Here is a 15,932-nt window from a genome sequence, read left to right on the forward strand (position 1 = left end):
GAACATGGACTGCATCAGTATCTGATTAGTAGCAAATGATGCTGAACGTTGTGTAGTCATTGGTGAACATCTCCACTTCTGATGGAGGGAAAATCATTGAAGCAGCTGAAGATGGTTTGGCGTAGGACACTATCCCTGAGGAACTCCTGCAGAGATGTCCTGGAGCTGAGATGACTGACCTCCAACAACTACAACCATCTTCCAATATGTCAGGTATGACTCCAATTGGTGGAAAGTTTTCCCACTGATTGTAGTCTTGCTAGGTCTCCTTGATGTCACACTGGGTCAAATGTGGCCTTGCTGTTAAGGGCAGTCACTCTCACCTCATGTCTAAAATAAAGAGTTGCCCCTTTAGGGAAGATGAGGATAATTGTTTCCTTTCAGGGTTGTATGACTTGGGAACTCCGCCTCAGAAGGTAGTGGTGGTGAAGACTTTAAATATTTTGAAAGTATCGCTAGCTATTCTTGATAGGCGTGGGAACAAAGGTTATCAGGTGTAGGTGAAAATGTGAAATATGAAATACAAACAGATCAGCCATGATTTTGATGATTAGTTTACCTCTGCTCCTATTTCTTATTTTCATATGCTCTATAGTGCATGAGGTACAAGGGATTCCTTCAAGAATATCTGGGGTGCAGGTTGAAGGAAATGGAAATAGTGTCTTGGGATATTTTTACCATGTTAGAGGTGCTAATAAATTGTGGTAATAAACAAAGAAAAAATCTGTGATTGTACGTAAAAGTGACATTTTGCAGAAGTATCAGAAAATTAAGTATTAGGCTGTCAGTCAACGCAGTATAAATTTAATCCATCACCATGGTAGCCAACAGACAAAGCAGGATAATATACATGTACAATTATACACAAGACTGTATTATTTATTTTTTCCCTTTAAGTTCATTGCCTATGGTATATTCCTTCTTAACAAACGCTATGATACAACCACAGCAACAATATTATTCAAAATATTTAAACAGTTGTCACAGTTACAGAATTCTAAATAAACTCACAAAAATGCTAGGTTTTTAAAATTCCGCTGTACAAAGAAAATTAAATTATACAAAGCATCAAAAATATTGTAACAATCCTACTGCATAGTGCAGCTGTACCCATAGACAACAGTGATGTTACAAGGAACTTAATTTTTAAGTGCAAGTGTCAAAAAGCAAGAATTATACACAAGTTTTGGGCATTTAGTCACATTTCTAATTCTTATTGACTATATTTTTTAAATTCTCTCAGTAACAAGGAATGAGGAGGTGGTTTAGAACTCTATCCTGTGCTGTCTATATTATACTTTTGCCCAATAATTTTTAAAAACAATACTTAAGATCACAAGTATGGGCAGTAAGATTGTTGCATCTATCCTTCCAAACAACAGCGCCCCCGCCTTATTTTTGAGAGCAAGAGTAAAAAGCGAGAAAGACTGAACACAATAATAACTGAGCTGGGGCCCCTCTGAGGTTGGAGGTGCAGGTCTATATAGCAAGCTGTGCTCACCACTTGCCACTTAACGTTCATTTCTTTTTCAACTCAACATTGGCTGAAGAAAAGTGATAGCACCAACAAAAAAACCCAAATAATAATAGAAAAAAATCTTCCTCTCTCCCACTCAAAATGATAAGATTGAAAAGCAGGAAGTGTTCTCTGCACTGTAGTTATGAAGTAATATTCATCTGAGTATCCTGTTATTAGCCCATTCATAACTGGGCTGTTTTTCTTCATCTCCATTCAATGGGGTTCATCTAAGTGTAAATGGTTAAGGGCGGGAGCAAGATGCTGTAGCTTGCTGATATCTGTGGGTTTTTAATGTAATGTGGTTTTACACTCAAACTAGAAGAATTTGAAATTAGGTTTTAGGATGTCAACGCCCTGGAACACCAACATCATTTACACCAGCTCTTACAGGAAAGTCAAATCTCCACTCCCTGCCCTCCCAAAAAACTGCAAGTTCTCTTTCTGCTGCATATGCTGCAGGAGTTTGCACGTTTTTGTTCTAGTGCGTGCGTGGGGGGTGAACCTTGAAATACCGAGTACATTTCTTTTATCCAGAATTATTGGGTTTGATTGCCTGCATAGTCCGATATGAATTTAGCCCTGGGATACAATTAATCAAAATGGCTGTTTGTTTTCTTCCATAATTTGGGGGATTAAATGTTTCCACAGCAGATTGAAGATAATTATTGCAGAATATTGGGGATGCAACATTTCAACAGGAGAACCAGAATGTTTTGCACAGATAGGTATTGGACAGTCAAATGTCCCTCCACTCATTTCCTTTCCCTGCCAACCCCTTCCACCTCCAAAGTAAACATACCCCTTTTTAATTTTCACAAAAGCTGAAACTATTTCCCATCCAAGAGGATGTTCAGGCAAGCTGGAGCTAAGCTTCTACTGATACCAGAGCTGCATGAGCTGTGTGGCTTCGGTTACTTATCTTTTCGATGTGCTGGATCTGTCCTGTCACTGCAGCACTGGGGCACACAATATTAGGCTGGCCCACTAGAAAAGAAATAAAAACTGGGAATGTACTATATCCCTTTGAATTAAACCAAATTATTTCTGGCAAAGGTCTCAGCAAGCAATTGTCAAGATAGTCAGTGCACAGCTAAAGAAAGTATATTATGTTTAGTCATTAAAGGCTTGAGCAATGGGCTTGGCATCATGGAAAGTTGCAGGCGCAGAAGCAAGTTCTGGGTTTCGGGGGTTGGATCGGCTTGTCAGTTACAAGTTATGTCAGTCAGGATGACAGAATGATTATCACCCTTGCTTTGGAAACAATAAAATTAAGAATCTACAAGATTACTCTTAGAGCTGATGGGTTACAATCTGCAGTGCATCCAAGCAACAACGGTCTCAATCCCATGACCTTGCCAAACTGAGATGAGCAGCAGAATCCTCGCTGAGGCAGTCACACTATTCACACGCTTCTGTTTTTGAAAAATATATCTCCATGCCATCTCTAAAATACATTGGGTGAATATTCTATGCAGCATCAGATCAGTCAAATTATCAGCTCACCTGAAGGATACTGTCTGTTGTATTTTTTACTTCACTGAACAAAGTGAGACCAAAATATACAGGCAGGAAAGTGTAATGTGTAGTGAATCCTGGTTGGTTCCCAGCATTGGGAGTTCAAAGCTTCATGAACATTTCTGTCCTTTCCCGGGAAGCTGATATTTGCTTTGACAATTACTGGTCGCTAAGACGCCACTTCTGGGACTCTTCCTGACGGGCATCTGGCTGAATCTGGTTTCGCATCCCACCGAGCACATTGGAGGTAGCCTCCGTTGCAACGATGAGTGGCTTCACCACAGCTGGTGGGATTTGCCGCAAGACACCTCCCACTGCTCCAGTCATACCCCTCTGCTCATGCTCCCGTGCTGCAGTCTCGTAGATCATGTGAGCTGTGTCCGTGAACCCCTGCATACAAAACATAGAATCACATGCTCACCAAGAGATGATTCTTGCCGAAATATTCCATGGCCTTGGCCCTGTCTAACCGGAAACGTTCATGGGATTCACAGCCTAAACTCCAGACTAATGTCCTGGGGACAGGGGTTCAAATCCTACTGTGACAGAATGTGGAACTTGAATGTATTAAAAAGCAAACCTAAAGACAGCCATCTCTTACTGTCAACTATTGTTTAAAAAAAAAGTCCCATCTTGTTCACTAATGTCCTTTAGGGAAGGGAATCTGCCATCCTTACCTGATCATGCCTACACGTGACTCCAGACCACAACTATGTGCCTGGCTCTTACCTGCCCTCTGGGCAGTTAGGGATGGGCAATAAATGCTGGCCTGGACAGCCATACCCACATCCTGCAAATGTATAAGGAAAGAAATGTGAAAAATGTAGGTCAGTGGGATTGAGGGACATGGGGAGTCGGTGGTTGATCTGACAGGAAGAGAGGGCAGTTCAGACAAACACTCTTTTGAGGTACTACACTGAAATAAAAGGGAAGGGATTTTCTGACTATAATATCATCCATTTTATTACAATTCGTGCAATTAAAGTTCTGGGTGATATTGTGAGATCGTTCAGAAGTTCTTTGCAAATTACTGAATGTACCAGAAAACATCTCCATTCACCTCTTTTACTACATCGTATGCCTTAGCGACTCCTTCCCGCAAATCAACAGGTTGATGGGCCAATCGGTGTTGAGAGATACGCTTGGTCCTCATCAAACCGGGTGTAGTCGTGCCTGGGGAAACCATGTCATAGGCCGTCTCTGCTGCTGCCTGACAGTTTAAAAAAAAATCAGTATCAATCATCGATATTCCTTATATAAATTATAGTTGTCAATGCGTGCAATTTATGTAGATAGCTCACATTTAAACATTTTTGTTTTCATTGCTGTTTCAGTACCTGACAGACTTGCAACTTATTTACATGTTTAAAGTACCCCCACCAATGCACTGAATATTGCCACCAATACTCAGGTGGAGATTGATGGCTGCACTGAATTGCAAACAAACAGCAAAGAAAAGTGACAACTGGGCCTAACTAATCTGTGCTGCCGTTTACATGCCACCCAACCGCTCAGATTCTACTTGTCTCGTCTCAGCCTTTGTGCGTGAAGCTGCAGGCCATTGACAGGATGTTAAAGGAGTACAGTGGAACCTCGATTATCCTGCATTCAATGAACCAAGCAAAATACACCCCCCCACGCCCATGTCCTTCAGATAATCGAGGTTCCTCTATAATTCACATCTGTCTTTACACTGGAAACGGGTGGATGCAAGTACAGAATTTGAGAAGATGGGCTGTGATGTTCTTGAACAGATTGATAAGAAGCGAGGAGGCATTGGAGATTTTGGTGGATTTAGAAGTGGACAGATTACCAGGTCTAGATGAGTTGTTTCCCAGGCTGCTGTGGGAGATGAGGAAGGGAATTATAGGGGCTCTGATCCAAAGTTTCAAATTGTCTATGGCCACAGGGGAGGTGCCACAGGACTTGAGGAGAGCTAATAGGGTTCCACCATACAAGAAAGGTGGTAGAGATAGACCAGCGGTAGGGAAACTATTGGAGAAAATAGTGAAGGAGCAAATTAGTCTCCATTTAGCGAGGCAAGGTTTGATTAGGGATAGTCAATGTGGCTTTCTCAGAAGAGGTCATACTTAACAGATCTGGTGAAATTTTCCAGGAAGGTGACCAAGTATTTGGATGATGGTGGGACAGCTGATGTATTTTATATGAAATTCAGTTAAACCTTTCACAGGTCTGATATAGGAAATTGATAGACAAAGTAATAGCTCATGGGATCCAGGGTAACTCGGAAAGATAGATCCAAAACTGACTTAGGGACAGGAGACCGAAGGTGGTGATAGAAGGCCTGGAGCCCAGTGTGCAGTGGGTGTACCACAGGAAATGGTGCTGGGTCCCTTATTGTTTGTGATATTCATAATGGATATAGTTGGGAATGTGATGGGAATGACAACAGAACAGAACAGCAATCGATTGTATATTTTGAAAAATAAATGTGACAATGAAAAGGTTATAACTTGCCGTACCACCATGCCTAAATTAATGATAGACATCATAAATAAGATGAAAAAACTGAAAGTTCATCACAGTTTAATTAATGGCTCCTGGATTCAGGCTACCCTAGAAAATGGGGCCAAGACTGCCACGCAAGGCTGAGGTGAGCCTTTCACAGTGGGACTAGATGAGTAAGTTTGCAATGACACAAAGATTGGCTAGGTGGTTGATAGTGAGCGGTGCTCCGAAAGCTAGTGCTTCCAATTAAACCTGTTGGACTATAATCTGGTGTTGTGTGATTTTTAATTTAGTAGGATATAAATGGATTAGTCAGATAGGCAATTCAGTGGAAGTTGTAATTAAACCCTGATAAATGTGAGGTGATGCACTTTGGAAGAAGGAACAAGACAAGAGAGTACTCAATGAATAACACGACTCTAGGAAGCTCAGAAGAAGAGTGATTGCTTGTGCACAGATCCCTTAAAATGGAAGGATAAGTTAATAGGGTAGAAAAGAAGGCATTGTTTTGGCAGCAGTTCGAGTGGGAGGAGTGACAGTGAGGACCAGAGGTCCGATGGGAAGATAAATTTTAAAAGATATAAAAGCTTATCTTATGTATAGGTGGAGTGCACACTGAGCAGGAGCGGGCATGGGACTGCTGGGTATGTGAGGCTTTATATTTGGATGGTTGCTTTAACCGGAACACAACTCAGGTAGTGTCTCCCACCCATCCTCCTCCTCCTCTAACCAAAACAAAAGATTATGTGTGCCGGATTGGTAAAGTGATTAGTTTCTTTATTTTCTTTTCAGTTTTTCAGTAGTCTCACTGGGAATTTTGAATAGTTGGAATGGAAGTTAGGGCAGTTGAATGTCTCCTGTAGAATGTGGGAGGTAAGGGTCACCATTCCCTGCTGACTGCATCTGTGGGATATGCAACTCCAGCTCCTTGAAAAGTGTTAGAGAACTGGAGCGGGATGAACTTTGGATCATTTGAAAGGCGGAGGGGATTATTGGGAGGAGTTAGAGGGAGGTAGTCACACCTCAGGTACAAGAAGAAGGTTGATGGGTTACCGCTAGGAGATGGAAAGGGAACCGGCAGGCAGTGACCGTTCCGCTCAACAACAAGCATACCATTTTGGATATTGTTTTTTGGGGGTGGGGGGGGGTTTGGGGGGAGGACTTACCAGGGTGAGCAATGGGGCACAGGTCTCTGGCACAGAGTCTGTCCCTGTTGTTCAGAGGGGAAGGGGGAAGAGGAGCAGAGCATTAGTCATTGGGGACTCCATAATTGGGGGACAGACAGGAGGTTCTGTGAGAATGAGAGAGACTCACAGTTGGTGTGTTGCCTCCCAAGTGCTAGGATTTGTAACGTGTTGGATCGTGTTTTTGGGATCCATGAGGGGGAGGGGGGAGCAGCCCCAAGTTGTGGTCCACATACACACCAACAACACAGGTAGGAAAAGGGGATTTAAGGTAGAAATTCAGGAAGCTAGGATGGAAGCCGAGAGCAAGAACAAAAAGTTGTTATCTCTGGTTTGTGCCACGTGCTAGCGAGGTGAGGAACAGGGAGAGAGAGGAGTTGAACACGTGGCCACAGGGATGGTGCAGGAGGGAGGGTTTTGGATTCCTGGATAATTGGGGCTCAATCTGGGTTAGATAGGATCTCTACAAACAGGTATGTCTTCACCTGAACCAGAGGGGTACCAATATCCTTGGGGGAGGGGGGGGGGGGGGGGGGGGTGGAGTTTGCTAATATTTTTCAGGTGAGTTTAAACTAGTTCAGCAGGGAATGGGAACTGAAATTACAGTGCAAGCACACGTGAGGATGAGAGTAGTGAGGTCAGAACTAAGATTTCAACATCGCAAGGAGGCACCAGCAGGCAAGAATGTGGTTTGAAGTATGTCTACTTCAACGCCATGAGCATCCGGAATAAGGTGGGTGAACTTGCAGCATGGGTTGGTACCTGGCACTTGGAATGGGACATGGGGAGAGCAGGGACAGGAATGGTTGTGGCAGGTTCCATGATTTAGATGTTTCAGTAAGGAGAGAGAAAATAGTAAAGGTGGGGGAGGTGAGGCATTGTTAGTCAAGGACAGTATTACGGTTGCAGAAAGGATGTTTGAGGACTTGTCTACTGAGGTAGTATGGGCTGAGATTAGAAACAGGAAAGGAGAGGTCATCCTATTGGGAGTTATTTTATAGGCCTCTGAATATTTGCAGAGATATAGAGGATAGGAGATGATCTTCGATAGGCGCAAAAGTAACAGGGGAGTTGTTATTGGGGACTTTAACTTTCCAAATATTGACTGGGAATACTATAGTTCAAGTACTTTAGATGGGTCAGTTTTTGTCCAATGTGCAGGAGGGTTTCCTGACACAGTATGTAGACAGGCCTACAAGGGGCAAGGCCACATTAGATTTGGTACTGAGTAATGAACCAAGCCAGGTGTTAGGTTTGGAGATAGGTGAGTACTTTGGTGATAGTGACCACAATTCAGTTATGTTTACTTTAGAGATGGAGAGAGAGAGATATATACCATTGGGCAAGAGTTATAGCTGGGGGAAAGGCAATTACGATGCAATTAGATAAGAATTAGGATGCACAGGATGGGGAAGGAAACTGATTGGGATGGGCACAGTTGAAATGTGGAGCTTATTCAAGGAACAGCTGCTGGGTGTCCTTGATAAGTATGTACCTCTCAGGCAGGGAGGAAGTTGTCCAGCGCGGGAGCAGTGGTCTACTAAGCAATTTGAATCTCTTGTCAAGAGGAAGGTGGCTTATGTTAGGATGTTCAGTTAGGGCGCTTCAGAGTTACAAGTTAGTCAGGAAGGACCTAAAGAGAGAGCTAAGAAGAGCCAGGAGGGGACATGAGAAGTCATTGGCGGATAGGATCAAGGAAAACCCTGAGGTTTTCTGTAGGTACATCAGGAATAAAGGAATGACAAGAGTAAGATTAGGGCCGATCAAGCATAGTGGTGTGAAGTTGCGCATGGAGTCAGAGGAGATGGTGAAGCGCTAAATGAATACTTTTCGTTACTATTCACACTGGAAAAAGACAATGTGGTCGAAGAGAATACTGAGATACAGGCTACTAGACTAGATGGGATTGAGGTGCATAAGGAGGAGGTGTCAAGCTTCTTGAGTGTTGTTGGAGCTGCCCCCGTCCAGGCTGGTAGGGAGTATTCCATCACAGGCTTTGGGGAGTCAGGAGGTGAGTTACTCAAAGCAGAAATTCCGCAATCATGATACATGAGGGAAATGAAAAGCTAACATTCATAAACAGCAAAGATCACAAACAAAGATGGTGAAAGATAAAATCACTGGCAAAGTTGTTGGATATTTACCAGGATTTTAACTACAGACCTCCATTGTTCTACATTCCATGGCCATCAGGTAATATAAAATATCAAATAAGGTTAATCCCAGCAAGAATTAGATACTGAAAAGTTGTTTCTCAGACAGCTAAGGACAGACAGAAGTTTTTGTTTCATTTTGGGTGTGGTAACATGAATGTTGTGGGTCAAAGAGTCAAAGTCAAAGAGATATATGGCATGGAAACAGACTTTTCAGTCCAACTTGTCCATGCCGACCAGATATTCTAACCTAATCTAATTCCATTTGCCAGCACTTGGCCCATATCTCTCTAAACCTTTCCTATTCACATTGTTCATAATTCCTGGGAGGTTCTGCACATCAGTTTCCAGATGCATTTGAAATTTGAATTCAAGAAATATTGGAATTAATAGTCTAATGAAGACCACAAAACCATTGTTGACTGTTTGAAAAAGCCTATCTGGTTCACTAATGCCCTTTAGGGAAAGAAATCTGCCATCCTTACCTGGTCTGACCTACATGTAACTCCACACCCAAAGTAATGTGGTTGACTCTTAACTGCCTTCTCAGCAATTAGAAATGGGCGATAAATGCTGGCCTGGTCAGTGATATCCACGTTCCACAAACTAATAAAATAAAGAGTTCCATAAACTCTCAACCCTTAGAGAAACAATTTCTTCATCCCCATGTTAAATGCCCCTTATGTTTAAATTATTTTCCCTTGTTCTAGTCTCTCACAATGGGAAACATCCTTTCACCATCCACTCTGTCAAAATCCCCGCAGACCTCAAATATTTCAATAAGATCCATCTCCTAATCAGTAGGTAAAGCTCAACTGGGCCAAACATTCCTTGTATCTCCCTCATCCCAGGAGTCAGGAAGAGGAACTTGTTATCGAGTCTGTAACTCTTTATGTTACAATAACTAAATTGTCATACTTAATTAACTGTCTAAAATTATGCAAGTTAATTATGAACCTTAAGTTAAAAAAGCAGACTTTGTGAAAAATTGACAAGCAAGGTCTAATATTAAACAAACCAAAATAGAACATAGAACATAGAACAGTACAGAACAGGCCCTTCAGCCCACGATGTTGTGCCGACCACTGATCCTCATGTATGCACCCTCAAATTTCTGTGACCATATGCATGTCCAGCAGTCTCTTAAATGTCTCCAATGACCTTGCTTCTACAACTGCTGCTGGCAACGCATTCCATGCTCTCACAACTCTTTGTGTAAAGAACCCGCCTCTGACATCCCCTCTATACTTTCCTCCAACCAGCTTAAAACTATGACCCCTTGCGTTAGTCATTTCTGCCCTGGGAAATAGTCTCTGGCTATCAACTCTATCTATGCCTCTCATTATCACACCAAGATCTCTCTGTTCCTCCACACTGCCAAGAATCCTATCCTTAATCCTGTACTCAGCTTTCAAATTCAACCTTCCAAAATGCATCACCTCGCATTTATCCAGGTTGAACTCCATCTGCCACCTCTCAGCCCATCTCTGCATCCTGTCAATGTCCTGCTGCAGCCTACAGCAGCCCTCTATACTGTCAACGACACCTCCAACCTTTGCGTCGTCTGCAAACCTACTGACCCTTCCTTCAATCCCCTCATCCAAGTCATTAATAATAATTACAAACAATAGAGGCCCAAGGACAGAGCCCTGTGGAACACCACTCACCACAGACTTCCAGGCAGAATATTTTCCTTCTACTACCACTCACTGTCTTCTGTTGGCCAGACAATTCTGTATCCAGACAGCTAAATCCCCCTGTATCCCATTCCTCCTGACCTTCTGAATGAGCCTAACATGGGGAACCTTATCAAATGCCTTGCTGAAGTCCATATACACCACATCCATAGCTCGGCCCTCATCAACTTTCCTAGTCACATCCTCAAAGAACTTCATAAGGTTTGTGAGGCATGACCTGTCCCTCACAAAGCCGTGTTGACATGGGGAACCTTATCAAATGCCTTGCTAGAGTCCATATACACCACATCCACAGCTCGACCCTCATCAACTTTCCTAGTCACATTCTCAAAGAACTTCATAAGGTTTGTGAGGCATGACCTGCCCCTCTCAAAGCCGTGCTGACTGCATTTAATCAAGCCATGCTCTTCCAGATGGTCATAAATCCTATCCCTCAGAATCCTTTCTAACACCTTGCAGACGACAGACGTGAGACGTGAGACTGACTGGTCTGTAATTGCCGGGGATTTCCCTATTTCCTTTCTTGAAGAGAGAAAATGTCTCCCTTCTGTGGAAAGAAATGCCGTCAGAGAGAATCTCTTGCTCTACTGGATTTACTTGGGGGTATAAATATTAAAAAATCAAAATACATGTTCAATAACTGGACTTTTAAATAAATATAAAATCAGTAAAAGATTCCACAAATAATACAGGAGCCTATAATAGTAATATTGAAAACTTGGCTTAAAAGTCATAGAAGTTGAAGTTCAATACAAACATTTGAGGAAATGATTAGCTAATTTCAAAGTGACCATGGAGTTGTCAGACTATCGTTAACAACTCTATTGTTTCCTTTATTAAAGAAGGAAATCTAGCCCAAAAACTGGAAGAACATCATCTAGTTTTCAACCTTCAGGACTGAACATCGAGTTCACCAACTTCAGGCCATGAACACTGTCCTCCATTTTGATTAACCCCACCCTCAGCACCCATGTCTTGCTGGCTTTGCTCTTTGCTGAGCTGGTCTATTTTCTCCTATTCACACCTCTCATTAATACATAGTTTACATCTCAATTGTTCATTTACCAACATTAGCACGCCCTTCATCAGGGTGCCTTCCACTCGCTCCTCCATGCCCTTGGTCAGTAACATAAACATCACTTCAAAGCCCTTTCAGTTCCAAAGAAAAGCCAGAGGACTCAAAACATCAATTCTGTTTCTCCCTGCACAAATGCTGTCAGACCTGCTGAGTTGTTCCAGCATGCTCTGTTTTATTTCAAACCACCCTGTTTAATCAGTCTGGCTTTTGTATTACTCCAGTCTGACATTAATTGCCCTCTGATCTATGTCTAACAACACACACATTTTGAGGCAGCTAGGAATGTGTAATAATCTCCAACTTTGTCAGTGATGCTCTTATCGAAGAATGAATGAAGGAAGAAAAATTACACAATTCGCAGCTTCACCAATAGATGATCCACAAAGTAGAATGCCCAGCGCAAACTGGACAAACTGAGGACAATGACTGCCACTTCCATAGACACTCTCCTGTTGGAAGAAATGCATGCTACCTGTATGGTCTGTACAAGGCGATTTGTCAGCTCTAATGCAGCCATAGCAGTGGAGGTTCCGAACGAGGCTGCTCCGCGTTGGAGGCCTCTCACAATGCGGCCATCCCGGCGATACTGCTCTATGGGCAGCCAGACCAGATCCTTCAGTCCTTGAACTAAGCAAAGAAAGGAAAAGTCACCTGGTTGAATATTCTGTAACCATTTCCCATTTACTGCAGAGTTTAAAATTTCCTACCTGCTCTACTGACATAAAATATTAATCCAAATCCCCTTTCCATCCATTGTGTTTTTTTATTCATTCAGGGGATGATCGCTTCACTGGCTAGGCCAGCATTTATTGCCCATTCCAGCAGGAAGCTAAAAGTCAAAAGTCAACAACATTGCTGTGGGTCTGGAGTCACATGTAGGCCAGACTGGGTAGGGATGGCAGATTCCTTCCTTAAAGGACATTAGTGACCCAGATGGGTTTTTTCAAACAATCGACAATGGATTCATGGTCATCATTAGACTCTTAATTCCAATTTTTTTTTAAAAATTGAATTCAAATTCCACCATTTGCCGTGGGTCTCTGGTTTAACAGATAATACCACTAGGCCATAGCCCCACCATATAATTAGCTGTGAATCATACAGCTTCAAACAGTTCATAAAAAGAACTGGAGATTATTCAATTGCCTTCAAAATTTACATTACTTCATATACAGGGTCACCTTCCCTAATTGAATACCATTTCCCTGTTTTCTTGTTCCAAAGAACGCAATGGTATGTGTTAACGAAGCAGCTTACTCTAGATGATGTCATGCTTCATAAATACTATTGGAGCTGCACCTATGTTGTCAAGGGGATAGCGACGCTCACTGACCTGTATGCGCCTCAGAGGCCCACATAGCTGTTAAGAGAATGAGAGGAAACACTGGTGGGGAGTACTCCATCACACTCCTGACTGTATCTTATAGATGGTGGTCATGAGGTGACCACTCGCCACAGAATTCCCAGCCTCTGACCTGCTTTCATAGCCACAGTACTTATATGGATATTCCTGTTCAATTTCTGGTGATTAGTAACCCCTGGGCTATTGATATTGGGGGATTACATTGGAGTTTGAATCCATTCCTTACACGGTTAGTGACTGCTTCAGCGTCATTGGGTGTAAATTAAAAACAGGCAACATTGACCACCTCAGGAGATAGTCAGTTCTCTGGACCTGAAAATAAGGAACCATGATTCCCTGTACTACGTGAGTCAGCTGTTCAGCATCATTGGTATTGCCAACACTCACCTAATTGCACCAAGGAATGCATGGGTCCCACACCGCCGAGAATACCGGGCAGCTGATTTTTCTTGATGTCAGTCAGCCACTCATTCAATGCATAGGAGATGAGCTTGTCCACTCCCAGCAATCTGCAGAACAAACCAGACAGGTTCAGTGATGGATATGACTGGGTGGGTCGAGAGTGTGGTGCTGGAAAAGCACAGCAGGTCAGGCAGCATCCGAGGAGCAGGAGAATCAACGTTTTGGGCCGGAGCCCTTCATCAGGACTAAGGCTGGGAGCTTTGAGGGTGGAAAGATAAATGAGAGAGGGGTGGGGCCGGGGAGAAGGTTGCTAAGAGTGCAATAGGTGGATGGAAGTGGGGGTGAAGGTGATGGGTCGGAGAGGAGGGTGGAGTGGATAGGTGGGAAGGAAGATTGACAGGTGGGATAGGTCACGAGGATGGTGCTGAGCTGGAAGGTTGGAACTGGGGTAAGGTGGGGGAAGGGGAAATGAGGAAACTGGTGAAGTCCACATTGACGCCCTGGGGTTGAAGGGTCCTGAAGTGGATGATGGGGCATTCTTCCTCCAGGCGTCGGGTAGTGAGGGAGTGGTGATGGAGGAGGCACAGGACCTGCAGATCCTCAGCAAAGTGGGGAGGGGGGAGTTTAAATGTTCGGCCACGGGGCAGTGGAGTTGATTGGTGCGGGTGTCCTGGAGGTGTTCTCTAAAACGCTCTGCAAGAAGGTGTCCATTCTTCCCACTGCAGAGGAGATCACATCGGGGCGCAGGTTTTGCAATTCCTGTGGTGGTAGGGGAGTGTGACTTGTTAGGGGCGTGGACCTGACCAGGTAGTCACAGAGGGAACATCTTTGTGGAAAGCGGATAGGGGTGGGGAGGGAAATATATCTCTGGTGATAGGGTCCATTTGTAGGTGGTGAAAATGTTAGCAGATGATACGATTAATGCGGAGGTTGGTGGGGTGGAAGGTGAGGACCGGGGGAATTCTGTCCTTGTTGCGGTTGGAGGGGTGGGGTTCGAGGGCAGAGATGCGGGACATGGATGAGATGTGTTGGAGGGCATCTTCAACCACGTGGGAGGGGAAATTTCAGTCTTTAAAGAAAGAGGCCATCTGGTGTGTTCTGTGGTGAAACTGGTCCTCCTGGGAGTAGATGCGACAGAGGCGGAGGAATTGGGAATATGGGATAACATTTTTGTAGGAGGTAGGGTAGGAGGTAGGTAATCCAGGTAGCTGAAGGAGTCGGTGGATTTGTATAAAATGTCAGTGTTGAGTCAGTCCTCATGGATGGAGATGGAGAGGTCTAGGAAGGGAATGGAGGTGTCAGAGATAGTCCAGGTGAATTTAAGGTTAGGTTGGAACGTGTTTGTGAAATTGTGGGAGCACGAGGTGGCGCCGATGCAGTCATCAATGTAGCGGAGGAAGAGGTGGGAATGGTGCTGATGTAACTCTGGAAAATGGACTGTTCTATGTAACCGACAAAGAGACAGGCATAGCTGGGGCCCATCTCTAGCCCCAAAAGGAAAAGGAAGGATTAATGAATTCCAAATTCCAGTTGGAAGCTTGAGTTGGGAATCACGCAGGTTGAAGACAGTTGATGGAGGCTGTGCTGTGTTGGTCAACCTAAAAGGTGATGTTGGGGCTTCTTGACCCTACAATTTCCACCATTGCATAGATGACTGACTAATACCACAATGCAAAAACGTCCTCAAGAAGCACATTAGACGCACAAAGGTACCCATAAAGAGTCACTACCATCTCCTCCACATCGCAAAGATCCACAAAAAAGGGAGTTAGAGGGTTTTGTTCTTTATTAGATTAGATTACTTTACAGTGTGGAAACAGGCCCTTCGGGCCAACAAGTCCACACCGACCTGCTGAAGCGTAACCCACCCATACCCCTACATTTACCCCTTACCTAACACTACGGGCAATTTAGCATGGCCAATTCACCTGACCTGCACATCTTTGGACTGTGGGAGGAAACCGGAGCACCCGGAGGAAACCCACGCAGACACGGGGAGAACGTGCAAACTCCACACAGTCAGTCGCCTGAGACGGGAATTGAACCCGGGTCTCTGGCGCTGCGAGGCAGCAGTGCTAACCACTGTGCCACCGTGCCGCCCACTATCCTAGCCAAGAGGCAGATCTGGGCACTGAGAGATTAATTCAGAATGGCGACTCAGTATTAGACTGGAGTGATTTTATTTGGACACGCTGCACTCTTACCCATGTCTGTAACACAACCTCTTCAACTTCAACTCCGAGCAGTTCAGTTGGGCCAGTCCAATTAGGATCCCTGCTAAGGTACCCTGAAAATAGAAACATGGAGACAAGAATTTTGTGGACTTTGTGATCAGGCTGCATTAAACCCAAAGCCCATTTCAGAAGCTTTTGCCCAGGAGTGAGTTGGTTCCAGTGAGTACAGCTACAGTTCACATTCCTCTGCCTCAGTGATCAGGGAATGCTGTACAAGGTGTTTGCTTCCAGCTTTATATTGATCAGAAGATTAAACTAAGCAAATAGCAAATTCAGGGTTAAACTGATATATTTTGGGAGGAACAATGAGGAAGGGTA

General features: G+C 43.8%; 1 protein-coding gene across 3 annotated transcripts in view; it reads right to left on the bottom strand.

Moving 5' to 3' along the window:
- Positions 1–787: 787 nt before the first annotated feature.
- LOC122553319 (autophagy-related protein 2 homolog B-like) overlaps positions 788–15,932 on the bottom strand; it is a 111,837-nt gene continuing 96,692 nt past the window's right edge. For all 3 annotated transcript variants that reach the window (XM_043696876.1, XM_043696877.1, XM_043696875.1), the window contains exons 38-42: positions 15,585–15,667; positions 13,366–13,487; positions 12,088–12,242; positions 4,095–4,244; positions 788–3,424 (exon numbers count right to left, since the gene is read on the bottom strand). In XM_043696876.1, the coding sequence (XP_043552811.1) occupies positions 3,194–3,424; positions 4,095–4,244; positions 12,088–12,242; positions 13,366–13,487; positions 15,585–15,667 (741 nt within the window). In that variant the 3' untranslated portion in view covers positions 788–3,193. The remainder of the gene's footprint in view (positions 3,425–4,094; positions 4,245–12,087; positions 12,243–13,365; positions 13,488–15,584; positions 15,668–15,932) is intronic.

The sequence above is a fragment of the Chiloscyllium plagiosum genome, chromosome 10 (assembly GCF_004010195.1).
Source record: "Chiloscyllium plagiosum isolate BGI_BamShark_2017 chromosome 10, ASM401019v2, whole genome shotgun sequence".
Taxonomy (NCBI): Eukaryota; Metazoa; Chordata; class Chondrichthyes; order Orectolobiformes; family Hemiscylliidae; genus Chiloscyllium; species Chiloscyllium plagiosum.